Source organism: Myotis myotis, unplaced genomic scaffold (genome assembly GCF_014108235.1).
Source record: "Myotis myotis isolate mMyoMyo1 unplaced genomic scaffold, mMyoMyo1.p scaffold_m19_p_15, whole genome shotgun sequence".
Taxonomy (NCBI): domain Eukaryota; kingdom Metazoa; phylum Chordata; class Mammalia; order Chiroptera; family Vespertilionidae; genus Myotis; species Myotis myotis.
This window is the reverse complement of record NW_023416319.1, coordinates 40,416,948-40,435,564: the sequence shown is the minus strand read 5'-3', so window position 1 is coordinate 40,435,564 and position 18,617 is coordinate 40,416,948. Positions and strand designations below refer to the sequence as shown.

The window sequence follows — 18,617 nt, the reverse complement described above, 5'->3', positions numbered from 1 at the left end:
GTGAAGGGCCGACAATAGTTAAGTTTTGGGGGCAAAAACGATATTCCCAGATTTTGAGTGCCCTGGGGGTTGAGGGTTAACAGTATATTTCTACATAAAGACATGTACACAAATGTTCACAGCAGTTTTATTTGAAATAGCAGTAACAAATAAAAACAAGACAAATGCCCATCAGTAGGTGAATAGATAAATAAACTATGGCACATCCATAAATAGAATACAACTGAGAGCCCTGGCCAGCTTGGCTCAGTGGATAGAGCGTTGGCCTGCAGACTGAAGGGTCCCAGGTTCAATTCCAGCCAAGGGCACATACCTGCGTTGCGGGCTCGATCCCCGGTAGGGGGCGTGTAGGAGGCAGCCGATCAATGTTTCTCTCTCATCATCGATGTTTCTCTCTCTTTCTCCTCCCTTCCTCTCTGAATTCAATAAAGAAATATATATTTTTTTAAAAAAGAATACAACCAAGAAATAAAAAGGAATGGACTACTGATATATGCTACAAAATAAATGAACCTCAGAATACTTCTGTTAAATGAAAGAACAGACAAGTGGAGAGTACCTGCTGCATACGTCCACTTATGTACAATTATAGAAAATAAAAAGTAATTTAAAGGGACGGGAAGCAGGCCTGTGGTTTCCTTAGAATGGGATTGTGGGAGGGCTATAAAGAAGTGATTACTAAAGGATAAGAGGAAAACATGCAGGGTGATGGATATGTTCATTATCTTAATCGTGGTGGTGGTATCATTGATGGTATATTTGTCACTTTATTTTTTAAATATATTTGTCACTTTAAATATGTGCAGTTTATGTTGAACGTACCTCAATAAGCTGTTAAAAACCAAGTTTGGGGAATATCGTATTTGGGATTTTTATACAAAGCCAGTCTTCCTTAATGCATTTTATGGTTCTGTGTTTCTTGTAATTATATAGCAAGCATGTCCAGAATCAAAGCCCACGGATCCTGTTTCACAAACATGGAGGCCTGCACGCGTACCGTCACTTTCTGTGTGCCCTGGTGTGGGAAAAGGGCTCGTTCTGAGGGTCATTCCTCCATGCCTGCGAGGCAACGGGCCCAGGCGATGTCACTGGCTTTTACGCACAAAAGGAGAGGCGTCCCAGCCACAGGACTAAGGCGTCCTCGCCACGTGCTCCGCGCTGCTTTCTGGAGAGGGGAGTGGCTGAGCACTGGACAGAAATGAAAGTGCCTCCTGCGTGCAGTCCTCTGCGGGCACCAGCCATGGTCCCTGGTCCCCGTGGGCAGCAGCGAGAGGAGAGGGGCGCCTGCGTGCGGCGCGGGAAAGAGGAGGACCAGGCGACCAGTCTCCCAGGTTCCGGGGTAAAGTGGCTGTGGACAAGTACTCTCAGTGCCGTCCCAAACCTCAGTGTCTCCGCCCCTTGCTGCCCCAAAGGCAGCTCTGAGCATGGCGCGAGTCCTCAGAGAACAGCCAGCGCCCGGAGCCAGGAGGCCCCCAGCCAGGCACAGTTGGGGCTGGCCTCGTGTCCAGAGGTCAAGATGGGGACCAGCAGAGGCTGCGGCGGCGGCTGCGCTGTGCCTGGTTTGCACACCTCCTACAGTGTGTCCACACAAGGCAGCAGGCAGCACAGCAAGGGGGCTGAGTGCCCTGGGAGATTCTACCCGGGGCATGTCATGGCTTTGTCCATCACCAGCCATGCACCTCGGGCCCGTTCTCAGCTACTCTGTGCCTCAGTTCTCCTTCAATAAAATGAAGATGACAAGAATGACCACAGACAGCTGTGAACATTAAAGGAATTAATATCTGTAAGATTTTTAGACACGTACAAGTCTAGACACAAGTACGCTCGCTGATGTTTGCTACGGGTGCATTCTGTCCTTTTGAACCTACACATGGCAGGTTAGGCTTGTATGCGTAGCCGACCAAGCATCCAACCACTTAATCCTGGGTGTGATGGACATGCCCCTTAACACCCCTAGATTAAGTACATCAGGTTTGGGGCTCTTGCTGTTTTATTCTATTGCCCTGGCTCCTAAGAACCCCAGAGAGCAGCGGTTCTCAACCTTCCTAATGCCGCGACCCTTTAATACAGTTCCTCATGTTGTGGTGACCCCCAATTTCATTGTTACAAATTGAACATAATTAAAGCATAGTGATTAATCACAAAAACAACATGTAATTATATATGTGTTTTCCGATGGTCTTCGGCGACCCCTGTGAAAGGGTCGTTTGACCCCCAAAGGGGTCGCGACCCACAGGTTGAGAACCGCGGCCATGGAGCATCTAGAATCCAAGTCGTGGGGCTGCAGGAAGGCAGGGGTGGACGGGTCCACGTAGGGCCTGCTGTCTCCAGCAGGGGGCAGTCAGCACCAGGCTGTGCTTAGCATTCCCCGGCCTTCGCGCCGCCCCCGTCCCTGGGAACAAGCAACAAGCGCACTGCTTCCTGAAGGAGGGACAGCCACCCTGGTGCTGAAGCCACCGTGGGCTGTGGGCACTGCTCCTTCCCAGACCCAAGGCTTTCCTAGCCCCCTTCCGCCCCTTCCCAGAGGAGGAGCCTCATGCCATGGGTGGCTTGGCCTCAGCTTCGCAGTCATCTCCGCCTCCTCCCCTGAGGGTTCCCGCCAGCGAATTCCTAGCAGGAAAGGCAGGCTGCAGGCCCAGCCCACAGGCCCAGCTGGGAAAAGCCATTTCCTTAAGTGGCAACACCGAAGAAGAACGAAGAACGGGAGAGGCCCTTCCCAACCCGGGCAGCGTCGGGCCAGCTGCCGGGTCTCCCGGTCTCGGTGTCCCAACTGTCCCAAACCTGGGCCCCGGGGTGGACCCCTTCAGTCCTGCACCAACAAGGGGCTGCGAGTCCACGTTCAGGCCGTCCTCACCCCTCCCCACCCAACCAGCAGCACAAATGAAAGACACACAAAAAAATCAAGTCTTTATTGTTTGATTAATAAACGGGCTTAGAGGGAAAAGAGTGGTGTGTGTGGGACACACCCAGCTTTGATTAGTCAGAAACTCCTGTTAACTGTGTACAAAATGAGCGTGACAAAATCACGTAAAAAACAGGACCAAGCAAAGCAGCAGCCCTGGGGAGGGCTCAAGGCACCTGGAGGCTGAGGAACAGGCCCACCTGCCCTGGGGCATGGCCGAGGGTTGGGGCCTGGGGGGTGCACCTCCCCGCCTGCACCACGGGGCACACCTGCTCTCCTCTCTCCCGTTTACAAACCACGGAAAACCGCCCCCAGAGGGGCATAAACATCCGAGGCCAAGGCACTGCCAGAAATGACTGGGCCCTGAGCTGAGCACGGAGCTTCCCCTCCCCGCGGCCCAGGCCACCCTGTTCCCCGTGCCCCGCGGCAAGCAGACACACGGGAGCTGGGGAGGCCTCAGGTTCCGTCCTCCAGGGAGGCAGTGGCCACGGGAGGCCCGAGCCGTCCACCAGAGCACACAGCCAGGCTTTGTTCAGTGCCGCCCGGGGGAGAGGACCGCTGTCCTGTGCAGCGCCCACGAGGCGGGGCTGTGCTGGCACTGTCCTGCTGGCGCCTGGCCCAGGCCGGCCCTAACTGGGGTAGCACATGCAGCATCCCGAGCCCGCCGCGTCCATGCGGGGCTTGGCGCCAGGCCCCAGCAGCCCGTCGGTGACCGAGTACTCCGTGATGATGTCTTCCACCCGCGTGATGTACAGGAACGTCAGCAGCACCCCCAGGAACTGAGAAGAAGGGCAGGCGGGTGAGGCTCCTGGGGATCGGGCAGCCCAGCCCTCTCTGGCAGCCCCGTTCCCAGAAACCCAGGCAGCCAGTCAGGAGCACTCATGGCACCGGTGGCCTGGAAACCCCAGGGCACAGCCTTCTCCCCAGCACCCCCACTGTCAGCAGCCCCACCCTGGGCCCTCCTCGGCCCTCCCAGGAAACCCCAGAGACCTCCCCTGTGCCCATCAGGAGAGGTACCTCCATCCTGGGACTCCTGTCCCCACCCCAGCTATGCCACTCACAATCTGGAGGGCCTTGGGCAAGTCACTTAACGCTGCTGAGCCTCAGTTCCCTCCTCTGTAAAATGGGTATAACAGGACCTACCTCATAGGACAGGAGGAGGCAGTGCCGGGAAAGCACTCGGAAGAGCTTTATAAGCAATGCTACTGCCATGTGCCTTCTCCTTCCAGCCCTCAGCCCTCCCAGGTGAGCCCAGCTTGCCGGTACAAGAGCCTTCTTCACCCGCCCCTTTTGTACCTCCTCTGCACCCTGCAACCACCTGCCACCCTTCATTGAGCCCACAGCCCGCCCACCACCCTGCCTCCCGCTCCCCACCCTGCGTGGAGCGGGGCCCAGCCCACCTGGGGGAGCAGGATGCCCAGCAGGAGGCCCGCCATGATGGTGTAGTTGTCCATGAACCAGATGAGCACGGCGTTGGTGCAGCCCCGCACGTAGATGACGTCCTGCACGCTGAGGCGCTGCAGGGAAAGAGCCCGGCTGAGCGCCTCCCCGGGCAGCACCCTGGTCCCACGGACCACCCATTCTGTTGCACATATGCAGGCCAGAAGGTGGCTCCCGATCACTGAGTCTCGGGGGGCAGCTGTGTTCCCTGGAGAGCACGGGAGCGCTGTGGTGGCGCTGCTGGCAGCCACGGCGAATGGGGTTGGGGGCCGAGGGACTTCAGAGCTCAGAGCCATCCTACTTCCCTGCCTGCCTGCTCTCTATGTCCCACAGGCACTCATGTGGGTGCAAACCCACTCAGAGTTATCTGAGCCGAAAGCCTAACTCCAGGCACATATGAAAACCAAAGTGTGGTCTTGCTACATACACTGAATTCTGCAGAAGTGCGACTGTGTAAATTAAGGGACGATTATAATTTCTTTTGTGTGGAACTTTATCGAGAATTGTTTATCATTTTAAAAAACCATGTTTTTTAAAAATAATGCAAGTTGCCAACATGACAGCTGTCGCTTTCCCTGTGTGCAGACACCTGACTGCGTTGTGTCTTCTGGGCAGCGACCTGGTGCCTGAGCCCTTTGTTGAAATGCGTTATATGGTTATAAGTTGTTTTATTTCATTTCTCCTTCCATCTCAGATCAGTGTTACTTGTTTTGAAATTAGGTGTGTAGGTAGGTTACAGGTCATATTATCTGTGGATTTCATTTCAGGATAATATCTAGGGCATTACCAAGAGGTTAGTTAGTATACACACCGGCCATTGGGTCTGATGGCTTGAGGGCCACTGCCGGTCAATGGCTCTACTGCTTACGTGTGGATCAAATCACCTTCCGGGCCCACCCCAAGCATGTGTGTTTCCAGTGAGCTCCCAGGGCCGTGCTGCTGGCCTGGGCCGCACTGCGAGGACTGCTGCTCAGGGCGTCTCGGGCATCCGGTTCAGCTCCCTCTCAGCACTGCCCCGGCCTCTCTCCCAGCCAGGGAGCTGCTCAGGAAGCTGGCCCAGGAGCGATCCTGAGGGCTTAGTCCTCCAGGGCCTCCTGGGTCCCGGGCTGAGAGAACCAGCGGGAGCCATCGGCAAACGGGTGCTCCGAGGGCAGAGGCAGGCTGGCGCTGGGCACGCTGGGCACATGAGTGTGCCTCGCCGACAAGTCCACAGCAGGCCCAGGCCAACCCTGGCAGGCGGCCTCTCCCAGCCTAGGGGGCTCGTGGCGCCCTGAGCCCCTCCGTGCCAGTCCCTGGCTCCTGGTCACAGCCAGAGACACTGGAAAATCTCAGCAGCCAGAAGCCCACCCCCAGGGGCCCCTGCAGCCACCCTGGGGAGAGGACAGGAAGAGCCACCTTCCTGGAGGCTTGGAAGACATTACCTCCTTGTCGATCGTTCTGTAGCCACACATGGTGTTGACGACTGCCGTCTGAAACAGAAAGGTGTGTCAGCTAACACTGACGTGGTGAGCGCTGTCAAAGACACTCTTATCCTCCCGTTCTACAGAGGAAAGAGCCGAGGCGGAGCTGCACTGCCTGGTCTGGTTGCAGCTGAGATCCCACCCAGGCAGTCTGGCTGGAGTCTGCATCTCCACATCCCACCTCTAAGAAATGCCCACGGAGGGAAGGTGAGAAGGCTAGTTCTGCGGCACTTGGGTGGGAACCACTCCTCCATCAGCGGCAGCCCAGGAACCCAGAGAAAAGCGCGCCACCCCGGCTGCCCCACTGCGGCCTTGCCGGGGCACAGCTCTGCTGGCACGCAGATGCCCTGTCTCATTGGTTGGCTCCTCAAGGAAAACCCCAGACCACAGCCAAGACCCTGGCCAGTGCTGGGTTATCTGAGGGCAAGGCTGGGACCTCTGACCCACTGCCCCACCCCTGCAAACTGCTACCCCCACAGTGGAAGTGCCCCCATGTTCCTTATTGGGAAGAGAGTCCTTCTCAATAAGTCCCAGATGCTGACCATCTACGTGCTGGGAAAGCTGTGTTCGGCCCTGGACCCCATCAAAGCCCTTCCCAGCAGGCAAGTCACAGGGCTGGTGCGGCCCTTCCCATCATGCCTGTGGGCCTGTGCCATCTCCTTCTATGAGGTGAGAGAAAGTGAGATGCCCTGGTCCCGCCCCTCCACATCTGAGTGACAGCTGCTGTGGGTCAGGGTGCAGCAGGAAGCAGGAGAGCAGCAGCCTGGCCTCTGGCATCGTGGTGCCTGGTCCAGATCCCGCTGTCACTATGAGCTCTGTGACCGGCCTCCGGGTGCTGCGGAGGGGCTGGCACATGGAGGCACTCGATACGTGTTTGCTGAATGAATGAATGAATGAATGAATGATAGGCTCCTTGGTCCTTTCCATAAGCAATGGTGACCGGTGAACCCACCTCTTGAGGCCGTTTTGAACATACAGTGAGATACACACTTGAAGTGCGTGTCCCAGGGCCGGGCACACAGGAGAGCCCAGGAGTGCCAGCTGGAGGGACTTTGTTTATAACCCCAGCTTCCGGAGAGACCAGGAAGGGCGTGACTCTCCTTCCTATAGAGCGGGTGGAACTCAGACATCACCCGGATCAGTCTAAGTGCCAGGGCCTGGTATGTGAGCAACATTAGCCTCAGCCTCAACCGTCCGCCCGGCGCCCTGGGACCCCGCATCGCCAGCCTTCTGGCCCCTCCAGGCCTTGAACATGACCCCCATGGAGAGGGTCAGGCCGGGAGCAGGGACCTGAGGGCACAATGAGAGCTGGCGCTTCCCACCATTTGCCCATTCATTCAGGCAAATACGGACTGAACACCCACGATGTGCCCATAACTGTCCTAGGTATTTGGAATAAAGAAGAACTAAACCAAGTCCTCCCTTCATGGAACTTCTATTCTAAAGAGGGAGCCGTGAACATAATAATTAGGCAAACTCTCTGGTGTGTATCAAGGTGACAAAAGTGACTTCACGCTTCGCTGTGGTTCCAGCCCTGGAGGTGGGCCCGCAGCCCCTGCCGTAGGGAGCAGACAGGCAGCGGGCAGAGGCGTCCCTCACACAGGAGCCCAGAGCCCTCCCTCCGCCCTGGGGTGAGGGGGACTCGCCTTCCCTTCCAGGTAAGTTCCCCTCCAAGGAGGGGGGTAAGAGGCATCCAGGGGTCTCCCAGGGTCGAGCCTGCCTGGGTTGGACCACAGAATCGGTATTTACAAGCCGATGTGAAGCTCTGTTGCTCCCAGTCCCCTAGAGAGCCGGGGCGGCTGAGGCGGAGCTCCCGCCCCAGGTTAGCCGCTGAGGCCCAGGCAGAGAAGGCTCAGGCAGGAAGGCTCAGGCAGGAAGAATTCTCTCCCGGGGGCGGGACCAGTCCTGCCCAGATCCTCTAGGAAGCCCCGTTAGGACGTTTCTTTTCGAGCTGAGAGCGAGGGGAACCGTGGCTTTCCCTGGAAGACGGGCTGCTTGCTTCTGCTAAGCATTGCCAGGGCAGCAGGCCACACCGCCTTCCTTCGGCTGCCAGGGAGCGCCAAGCCACCAAACACAAGCCTCCTTTCCAGGGACTCCACAGCCCTTCGCTCAGCAGTTCTCAACCTGTAGGTCGCGACCCCTCTGGCGGTCAAACAACCCTTTCGCAGGGGTCGCCCAAGACCATCCTGCATAGCAGATACTTACATTGCGATTCATCACAGTAGCAACATGACAGTTATGAAGTAGCCACGAAAATGACTTTATGGTTGGGGGTCACCACATGAGGACCTGTATCTAAAGGGCCAGAAGGTTGAGAACCACTGCAGCTGATAGGTCAGTATTTCACATCTCCGGCATCCGGCCCTCCTACTTCAGAATATATTTCCCACGATTCCATTGTTTTAAGTTTAGTTTTTTGTTCTATGTGTTTCAGAACCTTGGCTGCATGCGATCGTATAAGACAAGCAGCTTCACACACAAATGGCACCGATTCCATCGAGGAAGGAAATAAATACCCTCTTTCACATTTAGAGGAAATCATCCCAGTGCGGGGAACACGGGGAGCACACGGCGGGACCGGAGATCACGCAGCCAGGTGGCGGGCACCTCCCCACCCGGTGGCCCCATTCGGAGGCCAGCCTCTGTGTCTATACTCCCAGCCTGACCTCTTCCCCCGTCTCCAGGCTCGTCTCTAACTACCACTTTGACAGTCCTGCTGGCACATCACACTGGCTCTCAAACCCCACCTGTCCATGCCGAGCTCCTGACGTCCCCAAACTTGTCCCTATAGTCCTCCCCCTCAAGCAGTGGTAGCCCCAACTTTCTTGTAGCTCAGACCAAACTCTGGGAGTTCACCTCAGTTTCCTCTCACCAACCCCCACACCCCATCTGCCAGCAAACCCTGCTGGCTTACTTGCAAAACACGGTTTGCCTCCTCCACGACCACCACCTGCCCTAAGCCTTTGCCTCCTCCTGCCTGGTGTGGTGGATGCTGTGAGGAGCTGCCCAGCACCCCGCAGCTGCTGCTGGGAGGGGAGAGCTGCTGGCAGCAGCCCTTAGCTGTCAGCCCCCCCATGGTGACTGTCACGTGTGGTTAATTTTATGTGTTGACTTGACCGAGCTTGTTCTGGCTGTTTCCAATGAGAACAACAGTTAAATCAGTAGACCAAGGACAGTGGATCGCCCTCCCTAATATGGGCAGGCCTCGTCCAATCAGTTAAAGGCCTGATTAGAACAAAAAGGCTGCCTTGCCCTGGCGGCCATGACTCAGTTGGTTGAGCATTGTCCAGTGAACCAAAAGGTTGCCAGTTCAATTCTCGGTCAGGGCACATGCCCGGGGTTCAGGCTCCGTTCCTGATGCAGTGGTTCTCAACCTTCCTGATGCCACGACCCTTTAATATAGTTCCTCATGTTGTGGTGACCCCCCCAACCATAAAATTATTTTCGTTGCTACTTCATAACTGTAATTTTGCTACTGTTATGAATCGTAATGTAAATATCTGATATGCTATATGTGTTTTCTGATGGTCGCAACCCATAGGTTGAGAACCGCTGGGGGAAGTGCAGGAGGCAGCCAATCGATGTTTCACTCACTCTCTCCCTCTCCCTTCCTCTCTCTCTCAAAAAATCAATTTTAAAATCATTTTTTAAAAAAAGGCTGCCCTTCCCCTCCCCCGCACCCCCCCCCCCCACCAATTTATAGGGAATGCTTCCAGCCAGACTGTCTTCAGATCTGAACTGAAACACCAGCTTGCCCTGGGTCTCCACCTGCCAGCCTTCAGCGAGGGCCCACGCCAGCAGCCCTCCTGGCTTTCAGGCCTTGGGACTCAGACTGGAATGAAGCATTGGTTCTCCTGAGTCTCCAGCTTGCTGACTCACCTTGCAGTTCTCAGGACTCCCTTGCCTCCATGGTTCCGTGAGCCAATTACACACACACACACACACACACACAGGCACACGTCCTATTAGTTCTGTTTCTCTGCTGAGCAGAGCCAGCAGTCCCTCCCAGGTGGGACACGGGACCACTGCAATGCCTGGTCACGGTGGGTATGAAGCCTCGGCCTCTGTGCCCCAGTGCAGGCAACTCGGGGGATCCCCATGGATTCAGCTGAGGCTCCTACTGGGTCTGCATCGTCGCTCAGCTTCCCCCTCTGCCCAGCTCTGCTCCCGTCAGCTCCCTTACAGGTATTGACCCTGAGAGCACCTTCTACTGAGCCTCCTGTTCACTAACCCGAATCTCAGAGCCTGCTGCCCAGACAGCCTGACCTGTGACGCCTAGACCGCTGCACTAGCCTTTCACCCGGCTCCCTGCATCCACCTCTGTGCCCACAGCAGCCAGGGTGATCCTGGGAAAGCCCAAGTCAGAGCTGCCACTCAGCCACTGAAGCCTGTCACTTCCTGTCACTCCGGGGAACATCAAAGTTCTGACGGTAGCCTTCGGGGCACCCATAACTTCTCTGGCTTCACCTGCTGCTATCCTCACCGCCCCCAGCCCTCACTCTGCTGCAGCCAAACCATCTCTGTGCTGTTTCTCAAACACACTCGGGTCATTCCCACCCCAGGGCCTTTGCACTTGCTGGTCTCTCTGCCAGGAATGCCCATCCCCCAGAGATGCATGGCTTACTCCCTCACTTCCTTCAGGGTTTTACGGAGAACCCACCTTCTCAGTATCTAAAATGGCAGCCCTCCATGCCCCTACTTTACTTTTTATCCTTAGCATTTATCACCTTCTAACATCCTCCTTTATCATTTGTTTTGTCAGTTTCCCCACGAGGACACCGGCCACATGCAGGCAGAGAGTCTCCGTGTGTTTGCCTAAGAACACACGGAGCACTAACCCCCAGAACCCAGAACCACGTCTGGCAAATAGTTGGCCCTCAATAAATACTTGTTGAATGAATGAACTAAAATTGGGCTTCCTCATTCCAACTTGGACATTCAGGTGCCACTGCCCTGGGTGGCGAAGTTCAGGATCATTTCCCACAGGCCCCCCAAAAACACTGGGCTCCTTCCCAGCACCCCCTGCCCAGGGAGCTCCCCTAAAATAGCAGCTACATTTCCAACACACCTCCCTCCTGGCCCAGCCTTTCTCAGGGCTCGTGCACTTGTCACTGGCTCCCCGACTCCTGGGCGAGGCCGCACCCACACCACCAGCTGCTCAGTTTACAGAACCCGCCGGTGGGCACGGAATGATGGCGACGTCCGAAGAGAAACTTTCCATGACTATCAGAGCATGAGTAATCGAGAAGCTCTCTGCCTCGTTCCAGCCCAGAAACCAGGCAGTTTTTGGACACATTAGTCAAACACAGAAGATTGACGAAGCCTCTGTCCTTCGTAAGCGGTGACTACACAGGACCGCCTCCCAAGTAGCTAAGTGGGTGAGAGGGTTGGCAGGCCCCTGCTGGCATTTACATCACCAGCCCCCCTTCCAAGCGCCTTGTTACTGATGATCACCAGGCCCTCAAGCCCTGGAGACGCCCAAGGCCGGCCCTGCTCTGGCCCTCCAGCTGCGGAGGCAGAACCGGCCACCCCCGCTAAGCTGCCCTGGCCGGAGTCCTCTCCTGCTCCCACCTGGCTTGTCCAGGAGCCCAGAGCACAGCCCTGATGATGGCTGCCCGCCTGCCATCCCAGCCCCACCAACCTCTGCTGCCTCAGTTTCCTCTCCTGTTCAGTGGGTAAAACAATAGCGCTGACCTCACAGGGTAGCTGACAGGACTAAGTGGGTTAATACAACTAAAGCACCTAGAACAGGCCTGCACAGGTGAGGCGCAATGATGCGGACTCACCACTCCTAGCAAAGGGAAGCCCCACCCCGCCGCCAGCTTCACCCCTGCAGGAGCCCTTGAGGCCCAGGAAGCCCAAACAACGACCACCACCTGTGGCCTATCCCACCCACCCACCCCTGTCCTAAAGACGATGAAGGTGCCCGACCAGCGGGAGTACCGTGTTTCTGAAGCAGCAGGTATAGGGCACCCCGCAGGCCAGGGGTCCGGGGGCGTTGCAGTCGTGGTACTGGTTTTTGCTCCAATCTCGGTAGTCTTCGCCTCCACAGCACTTGAACTGAGGGAGGAAGCAAGCAGGGAAGGGAGCTGCTGTGACCACTGAGGCCGTGGGCAGACAGCAGGAGGGGGTCCTGGCAGGGGACGGCGCAATTTATGAGGTGGCTCCCCCTGGTCCCAGGAGTGACAGGGAGCACCTGAGCCGGGTGCTGTCAGGGCGAAGCCCTCCCCAGGCAGCATGGCCGCCCCGGAGGTGGAGAGCACCCCGTCACTGGAGAGGTAGGCGAGCTGAGGCTGAGAAGCCTCTTGGTGGGATACCAGGGTGGTGACTAAGCACCGGAGGCCAAGTCCTTCCTTGACAAGTGGATTCCATCTTCATGTCCCAGTGCAGGTGTCGGACCAGAGAAGTTGGCCTTTAGGGTCCCAGGGACTAGGATTCTATGGAAGCCACCACAACCCAGTGGCCCCAGCGCTGCCTGCCTGCCCTTAGCAGAGAGGCACCCGCCTCCATCCTGCCCTGGGCTCAGCAGGGAGCCATGAGAAGGCTGGTGCCATTCTCCCCTGAGAGGAGCTCCTCCCTGCATCTCCCCCTGGAGCGGTGCCAATGCCTGGGAGAGTAGTTACTCTTCCGGGGTGCAGTGTGTCCAGGCACTGCTCTGGGCACCGCAGGGACAGGGTGAGCAAAGCACACGCCCTGCCCACCACGTGGGACACGTTCCAGTGGAGGGAGTCGGAGTGCAAGCACAGCATGGAAAGGTCAGTGCCACAGCGCCGCGCACCAGGAATGTGAGCACCCAGGGAAGGAGGGGGCGGGGCAGCGGCAGGTTAGGAGGTCAGGAAAGGCCTCTGAGATGACATTTAATCTGAACCATGAACAACAGGAAAAAGTCAACACGTGCACAGACCCTGCACAGCAATGAGCTGGCTGTATTTCAGCAGCAGGCGGAGGCCAGCGTGCAGGGCACAGCGAGGAGTGGGAGGGGTGAGGGTGAAGGGGCGGCACAGGCCAGACTTACAAAGCCTTGTGAGGCAGAACAGTAGGAGCTGGGATCGTATTCTTTCTGAGTGACGGGAAGTCACTGGAGGGCTTAACCAGGGGAGTGATATGGTTAGAGGGCCTGGTCAGCCCACAACCTTTCAGGTTTTAGGACCTGAACGTGCCTCTCTGTGGTACAGCGCAAAGGGCATTTGCTTTGCAATCAGACAGACCCGAGTTCACATCTTCACACCACCACTCCCAGCTGTGTGACTTCAGGCAAGCTGCTCAGCCTCTCTGAGCCTCAGATCCTCATCTGCAAAGCCGGATGAGAAATCCCAGCTGTGCACAGCTGAGCTGAGGATTACAAAGAGAGGCCGTGCACGATGCACCCAGCATAGGGCCTGACACCAAGTGGTGCCCAATGAGCATGAGTCACACCCCCACCCACCCTGGAAGAAATAAAATTCCCAACCAGCTCAAGGCTGGGTCCAATAAAAGCATCACGTTCCACCCACCAGCCAGAGCTGGCAGGCACAGCCCTGGCCGAGAAGGGCCTCCCAGAGGCTGCACCTGTTGTGACCACAGGAAAGCCCTGAGCCAAGGGAGTGGCCACTGCGGGGGCCCTGGGTGCAGTGAGATGCTGGTCCGTCCCCACTGAGGGCTGTCACTGGGGTCAGGCCAGCAGAAGCCCCCCAGGCCAAGTCCAGGAAGTGCTGTCAGGGCTGAGCAGGCTCACAGTCCTCCAGCCCTGCCTGCCCTCACCTGGGAGAACATGAGGACGCTGACACCTGCTGACTGAGGTCTTGCCCCATGCCTGGCACTGCTCTAAGCACTTCTGAATCAAGTCCAGGCAACCCCGCCAAGAGGAGGGGACCATCAGGATCCCCCAAGGCAGATGAGGAGCCTGAGGGTCAGGACTAAGTGAGATGGTGTGTCTAAGCCAAGCAGGACAGGGGCCGGCCCTGCAGCTGCTATTGCACTCACAGGCTTGGGCCGCCCTTGGGGGAGAGGGACAGCATCTCAAAATGACATCATCGCCGTCCAAGAAGGGTCATGGAGGAACAGGAGAAGCCCTGTTCTGTTCCCAATGCCGGGACTGGAATCAGGGAAGGGCTCTGTTCCCACCGGGGCTGACCTGGACTTGGCAGGGAGTGCGCTCCCGCCACCGAAGGAGCCGGCAGAAGGGACTTCTGAACTGGGTGGCTTAGAGCTCAGCTCACTCCCCTCTCAAGGAAGGAGGGTCTTTGCCCATTGGAGAGGGGCACCCTGGGACCCTGCAGGGTGGCCTGTAGTTACTCCAACCTTATTCCCTTTTTTAGGGGGAGGGCCCATGGAACAGGTAGAGCAAGGCACGTGGGTAGAGGACTGGTTGAGAAGGCCAGCCCCGTTCTGGCTGGTCAGACACCTGCTTGGGAATGAATAAGCCACATCACCCCTCACCCTCACCCTCTTGAGCACATCTCTGACTCAAAAAGCCTGGCTCACCTTCTTCTGAACAAAGTCCATGATGTTTTTGAAGTCCAGGTCATCATAGTAGTTCTTGATTCCTCTTCGAATGTTGTCGTTCAGAAAGTCGATGGTCTATTTAAAGAGAAAAATGACAAAAAAAGACCACACATACCCCAGAGACCAACCCAAGACTCCCCGGAAGTTCCCACTGGAACAGGGTGCCCAAGTGCCCGGGAAGCCCCCACCCCTGCCCGCACGGAGCACCCCCTCACTCCCATCCTGAACACTCTCGACCTCCCTGCCCACACACCCTCTCTGCGCCTCTAATGCCCATCGGATGCCTGGGTCCCGCTGCCATGTCTGAGCAGGAGGGACTCACCCCCTTTTCCTTTGCAGATCAAACAACCCAGGCCCTGAGAGGGGGCCCAGCTGGGGGTGCACAACCCCAAAGCAGCCATGGGGCTGGCGCTCAGCTGTCCCGGTTCCCCACCTGGTGTTCCTTCTACTGTCCAGACACAGGCCTGAGCTGAATCTTCCCTTTGCCCCCCAGACCCCTCCACTCTTCTCTACTATCCAACCTCTTGTGTTACAGATAAGGCAGCTGAGGCCAGAGAGGGGGCCTGACTCTCCCCAGTTTGCAGAGCAGGCTGGTTAGGGGCCCAGCCAGGACGTGGCATGAGGTCTCTTGAGTTCCACGTGGCCCCTCCTCATCGCGGCAGGGCTCTGGCCCGGAGGCAAGGGCCCACCTCCTGGCTGGAACTGGGGCAAGCCCCGCCGGGAAGAGCAAGAGCGCTGGCACGCCGCCCTCCCCCAGTCACCCCGGGCCTTCTGGATCAACGGCCTGGCTGTTGTGCTGAGATCCCGGAGCACAAAAGGCCCCATAGCGGGCGGGGTGGGGACGGGGATGTGGGCAGCCCAGCTCCATGCTCACAGGGACAATCGGGGCCTTCAGAGCAGGGAGGCCCTCGTATCATCAGAGATTGTGCGGCATAAAGCGGGCATTCTCAGCCCTGGAGCCAGACGACGGCCGGGGGAGGTGCCTGTGGGGACACTGGGGCAGCGGGGCCCTGGGGTCCAGGCCCAGGCCTGCCACTGCGGGCCCCGTCACAGCTCTTCCCCTCTCTGGGCCTCCGTTTCCCAGGCCTATGTATGACATCTTCCAGATCAAAGACGAGGCTGAGAGGGGCTGTCAGGCCTTAGGATCAAGAACAGTCCTGCAGCCACCAGGCCTCAGGCACTTCATTTAACATTTGAGCCTCCATTTCTTCCCCTGCAAAATGGAGAGGCATCCTCTGCCTCATAGGGCTTTGAGATTTAAATAAACTAAAACTACAGAAGTCCTTATGAAGATGCCAGGGACATAGCAGGTCCTGGTCTTATTAGATCTTTCTTCTTCCAAAGACACATACTCATGGCACCATTTCACTCCTATCACATCATCCGTGGAAAATGGCTAAGCCCAGGGGGAACCAAGGCCCCACGTCTTGTCCAAAAGACATACTTCAATGGCGGCAGCCTTGGGGCAAGAGCCAGTCCTGGCCGAGGACCCCTCACTAGTACCCTGCAGCCTGGAGAAGCCATGTGGCTTGTCCCAGGTCACCCTGCTGTCACTGGCAGGTTGACGCTGACTCAAGGTGTCAAACTCTCCGCCTGATGCACTTGAAGAAGCCAAGTTAAGAAGCCACGGTTCAGTTTGGGGCCATCTCCCCAGCCCATCTGCAGTGTCAGGAAGAGACACAAAGGATACATCTGCCAGGTCCTTCCCGACACACCGCTCAAAGCCAAGGAGACAAGGAGACGGGCGCAGGGAAGCTCTGTGGCAGCAGGAGAGCCCTGCTGACGAGCAGATCTGGGAGCTGGGGAAGACTGGACGCAGCCTCCGCGACCCAGGCCAGGCCTCTCCCGCCTGAAACCTCTGCACTCAACAGCCCATTCCCTGCACATGTCTGGCGCTGGATCCTGGGGCCAGGACTGGGTGGCCACACAGCCTGGGCAGAGCAGGGACCGCCTGGCTTTTCCAGCCTTAGGTGCCTGCTCCCCTGGGTGATCCTGGGCCATGGTTGGAGTGCCTAAGAAACAGGACACCAGGGCGGAGCCAGTCTGCCACCCCTGGTAGGACAGGGAATGAGCTCATGGATTGGTGGCATGCCGCAGGGGCCCTTGGCTGAGCTGGGCCACAAGGGGCAATGTCAGTGTCGGGGAATGTCTAAGGCTACCTGCATGAGGGCGTGTCAACCGGCCTCCTTCCACTCTCGAGGCACTGCAGACACAGCCCTGGTCTACCACGTCCTTCTGCACCTGTCCCGGCCCACTGGTCACCTCCCAGCCCTTCACCGGGTCAACGTGCTAGAGATGGAAGGGAGGGGAGGAGGGCAGGAGGACCGGGCAGGTCTGCAGAGGGGATGCCCAGAGGCCCGAAGGGGAAAGCTCTCCCTCACTCTTTGGTGAGCAGCCCTGACCTCGCTCCCCAAACCATCTCAGTCTCCGCTCACCTTCCAAAGTTGCCGACTCCAAAAGAGGCCTGTGTGGGAATCAGGCTTTCCGTCTGGGGAACCGAGAGGGGCCCGGTGGGGAAGACAGGCCCCCCTGGAGGCCTCCAGACACGGGCAGGGGAAACAGATGGTCCCCGGCTCCGTGGACAGCAGCTGCCCCAGTTCCCAGCAGGGACCTCTCTGCATGTGTGTGCACTGCCTTTGGCACTGTGTGTGCCTGTGTGTATGTCTGTGTCTGTATCTGTGTGGTCTCTGTGTGTGTGTGTGTCTGTGTATGTGTGTATGTGCACTTGTGTGTCTGTGTCTGTGTACATGTCTGTGTGTGTGTGTGTGTGTGTGTGTACAAGGAGATGTGTAGGACAGTCAGGTGGTCCCTATGCTGTGATGGGTTTGGGGGGTGGGTGGGAAGTTCCAGTGAGGCAGGTGAGTTGCCCTGTTCATTATGACTGTAGGGAGCTCTGCTGTGTTCGGAGAGATTGGAGGTGTCACCCAGAGGATACACCTTGTGGAGCATGGCAGGGAAGAGACAATTCTGGCTTCCTGTGCTGCTCCCAGAGGCAAACACATGCATGTCACACACACACACACACACACACACACACACACACACACACACCAGCAGGGGCAGCTCCAACAAGGACTAGAAAACCACCTTTCACAAACCGCTGGCATGGCCTCAAGGCCGTGTGGCCCAGGCTAAATTAAGCAAACAGTAAGCAAACATCAAAGGGCCGTTGTGTATGCCACCAGGTTCAAGCTATCTAGTTCTTTCTTTCAAATCTAGTTTTAAAGGCATCCGAAGCCTCCACATCAACCCTCTCAGCAGAGATGCTTAGGGTGTTTATAAATCAATGAGGAATTGGAAGGGGTGGGGGGCAGTGGCAGCAGCTCCCCGAGGCTGGGAGGCTGGAGGAGCAGGGAGAGGAGGGAGGGAGGGAAGGGGCTGGAGCTGCCCAGCAGGAAGGTGCTGTCCTGGTCTCCTGGCTTCCTGGAGGCTGCCGGGCTCCATATCAGCTTCTCAAACTCAAGGCCGGGGAGGCCGGCTGCTGGCAGCCCCGTAGGAACCAATGCCACCTGGTTCTCAGAACATGAAACCAGCACCTCATAGCACTGAGCCAGCCTCTCTGGGCTTCCCTCAGTCCCCTCGAAGGTGGGGACTCGTCCTCTGGCCCCCAGGCCCTAGGTTCTGCTCCAGCCATGGATTGGCCCAAGCTGACAACTGAGGGCCAAAGAGGACCCAAGAAGCAAGAACAAAAGGAGAGGAGAGCTGCCAGGCTGTGGGAATGCCTGCCATTCCCACCCGCAGGCCTGGCCGAGGCCACAGGTTTAATCCCTGTGGCGGGAGAGGCTCTGCTTCCGTTTCCCAGGTATTTGGGGCTCCAGCTCTCACTCCCCGATGGCTATCCACGGTGGGGTGCACCAGCAGTGGAGTCTGGCCAGATCAGTGCAGAACTTTCTCTCCTTTGCTCTGGGTAGAAGGATATACATGTTCAGGTGCTCAGCCAAGCGGGCCATGATGCGTGCGTGCGTGTTTATGCATGTGTGTGTGTGTATGTGTGTGTGTGTGTGTGTGCGCGCGTGTGTGGTGCCATCTCCTTTCTCCCTGACCCCAAGGTCAGGCCCAGAGCTAGCTAATGCCAGTGTCATGATAAAATAAACAGGCTGCGTGCTGCCCACCATCCCTGGCCTGGAGTTGGGTGTCAAGGCCCGGGTAGCAGAGGGAAGGAGGCCTGGGCTGGGGACACAGATACAGCAGGTAGAGCCCGGCACCCTCTGGGTGACCCTGCTCAGCTCTGCCTGCCTGGGAACACACAGGTAGGGGTTACCCGCCTCCAACATTCCTGACATCCTCAAGAGAGTCCCGGGAACAGGCTGGGGTGATGGTAGGTCAAGAGG

General features: G+C 57.4%; 1 protein-coding gene across 4 annotated transcripts in view; it reads right to left on the bottom strand.

Moving 5' to 3' along the window:
- Positions 1-2,894: 2,894 nt before the first annotated feature.
- TSPAN15 (tetraspanin 15) overlaps positions 2,895-18,617 on the bottom strand; it is a 48,670-nt gene continuing 32,947 nt past the window's right edge. For 2 of the 4 annotated variants that reach the window (XM_036336945.1, XM_036336947.1), the window contains 5 exons: positions 14,266-14,361; positions 11,734-11,862; positions 5,764-5,811; positions 4,303-4,419; positions 2,895-3,681 (listed from right to left, as the gene is read on the bottom strand). In XM_036336945.1, the coding sequence (XP_036192838.1) occupies positions 3,532-3,681; positions 4,303-4,419; positions 5,764-5,811; positions 11,734-11,862; positions 14,266-14,361 (540 nt within the window). In that variant the 3' untranslated portion in view covers positions 2,895-3,531. The remainder of the gene's footprint in view (positions 3,682-4,302; positions 4,420-5,763; positions 5,812-11,733; positions 11,863-14,265; positions 14,362-18,617) is intronic. The other 2 variants (XM_036336946.1, XM_036336948.1) reach the window with 1 other exon arrangement.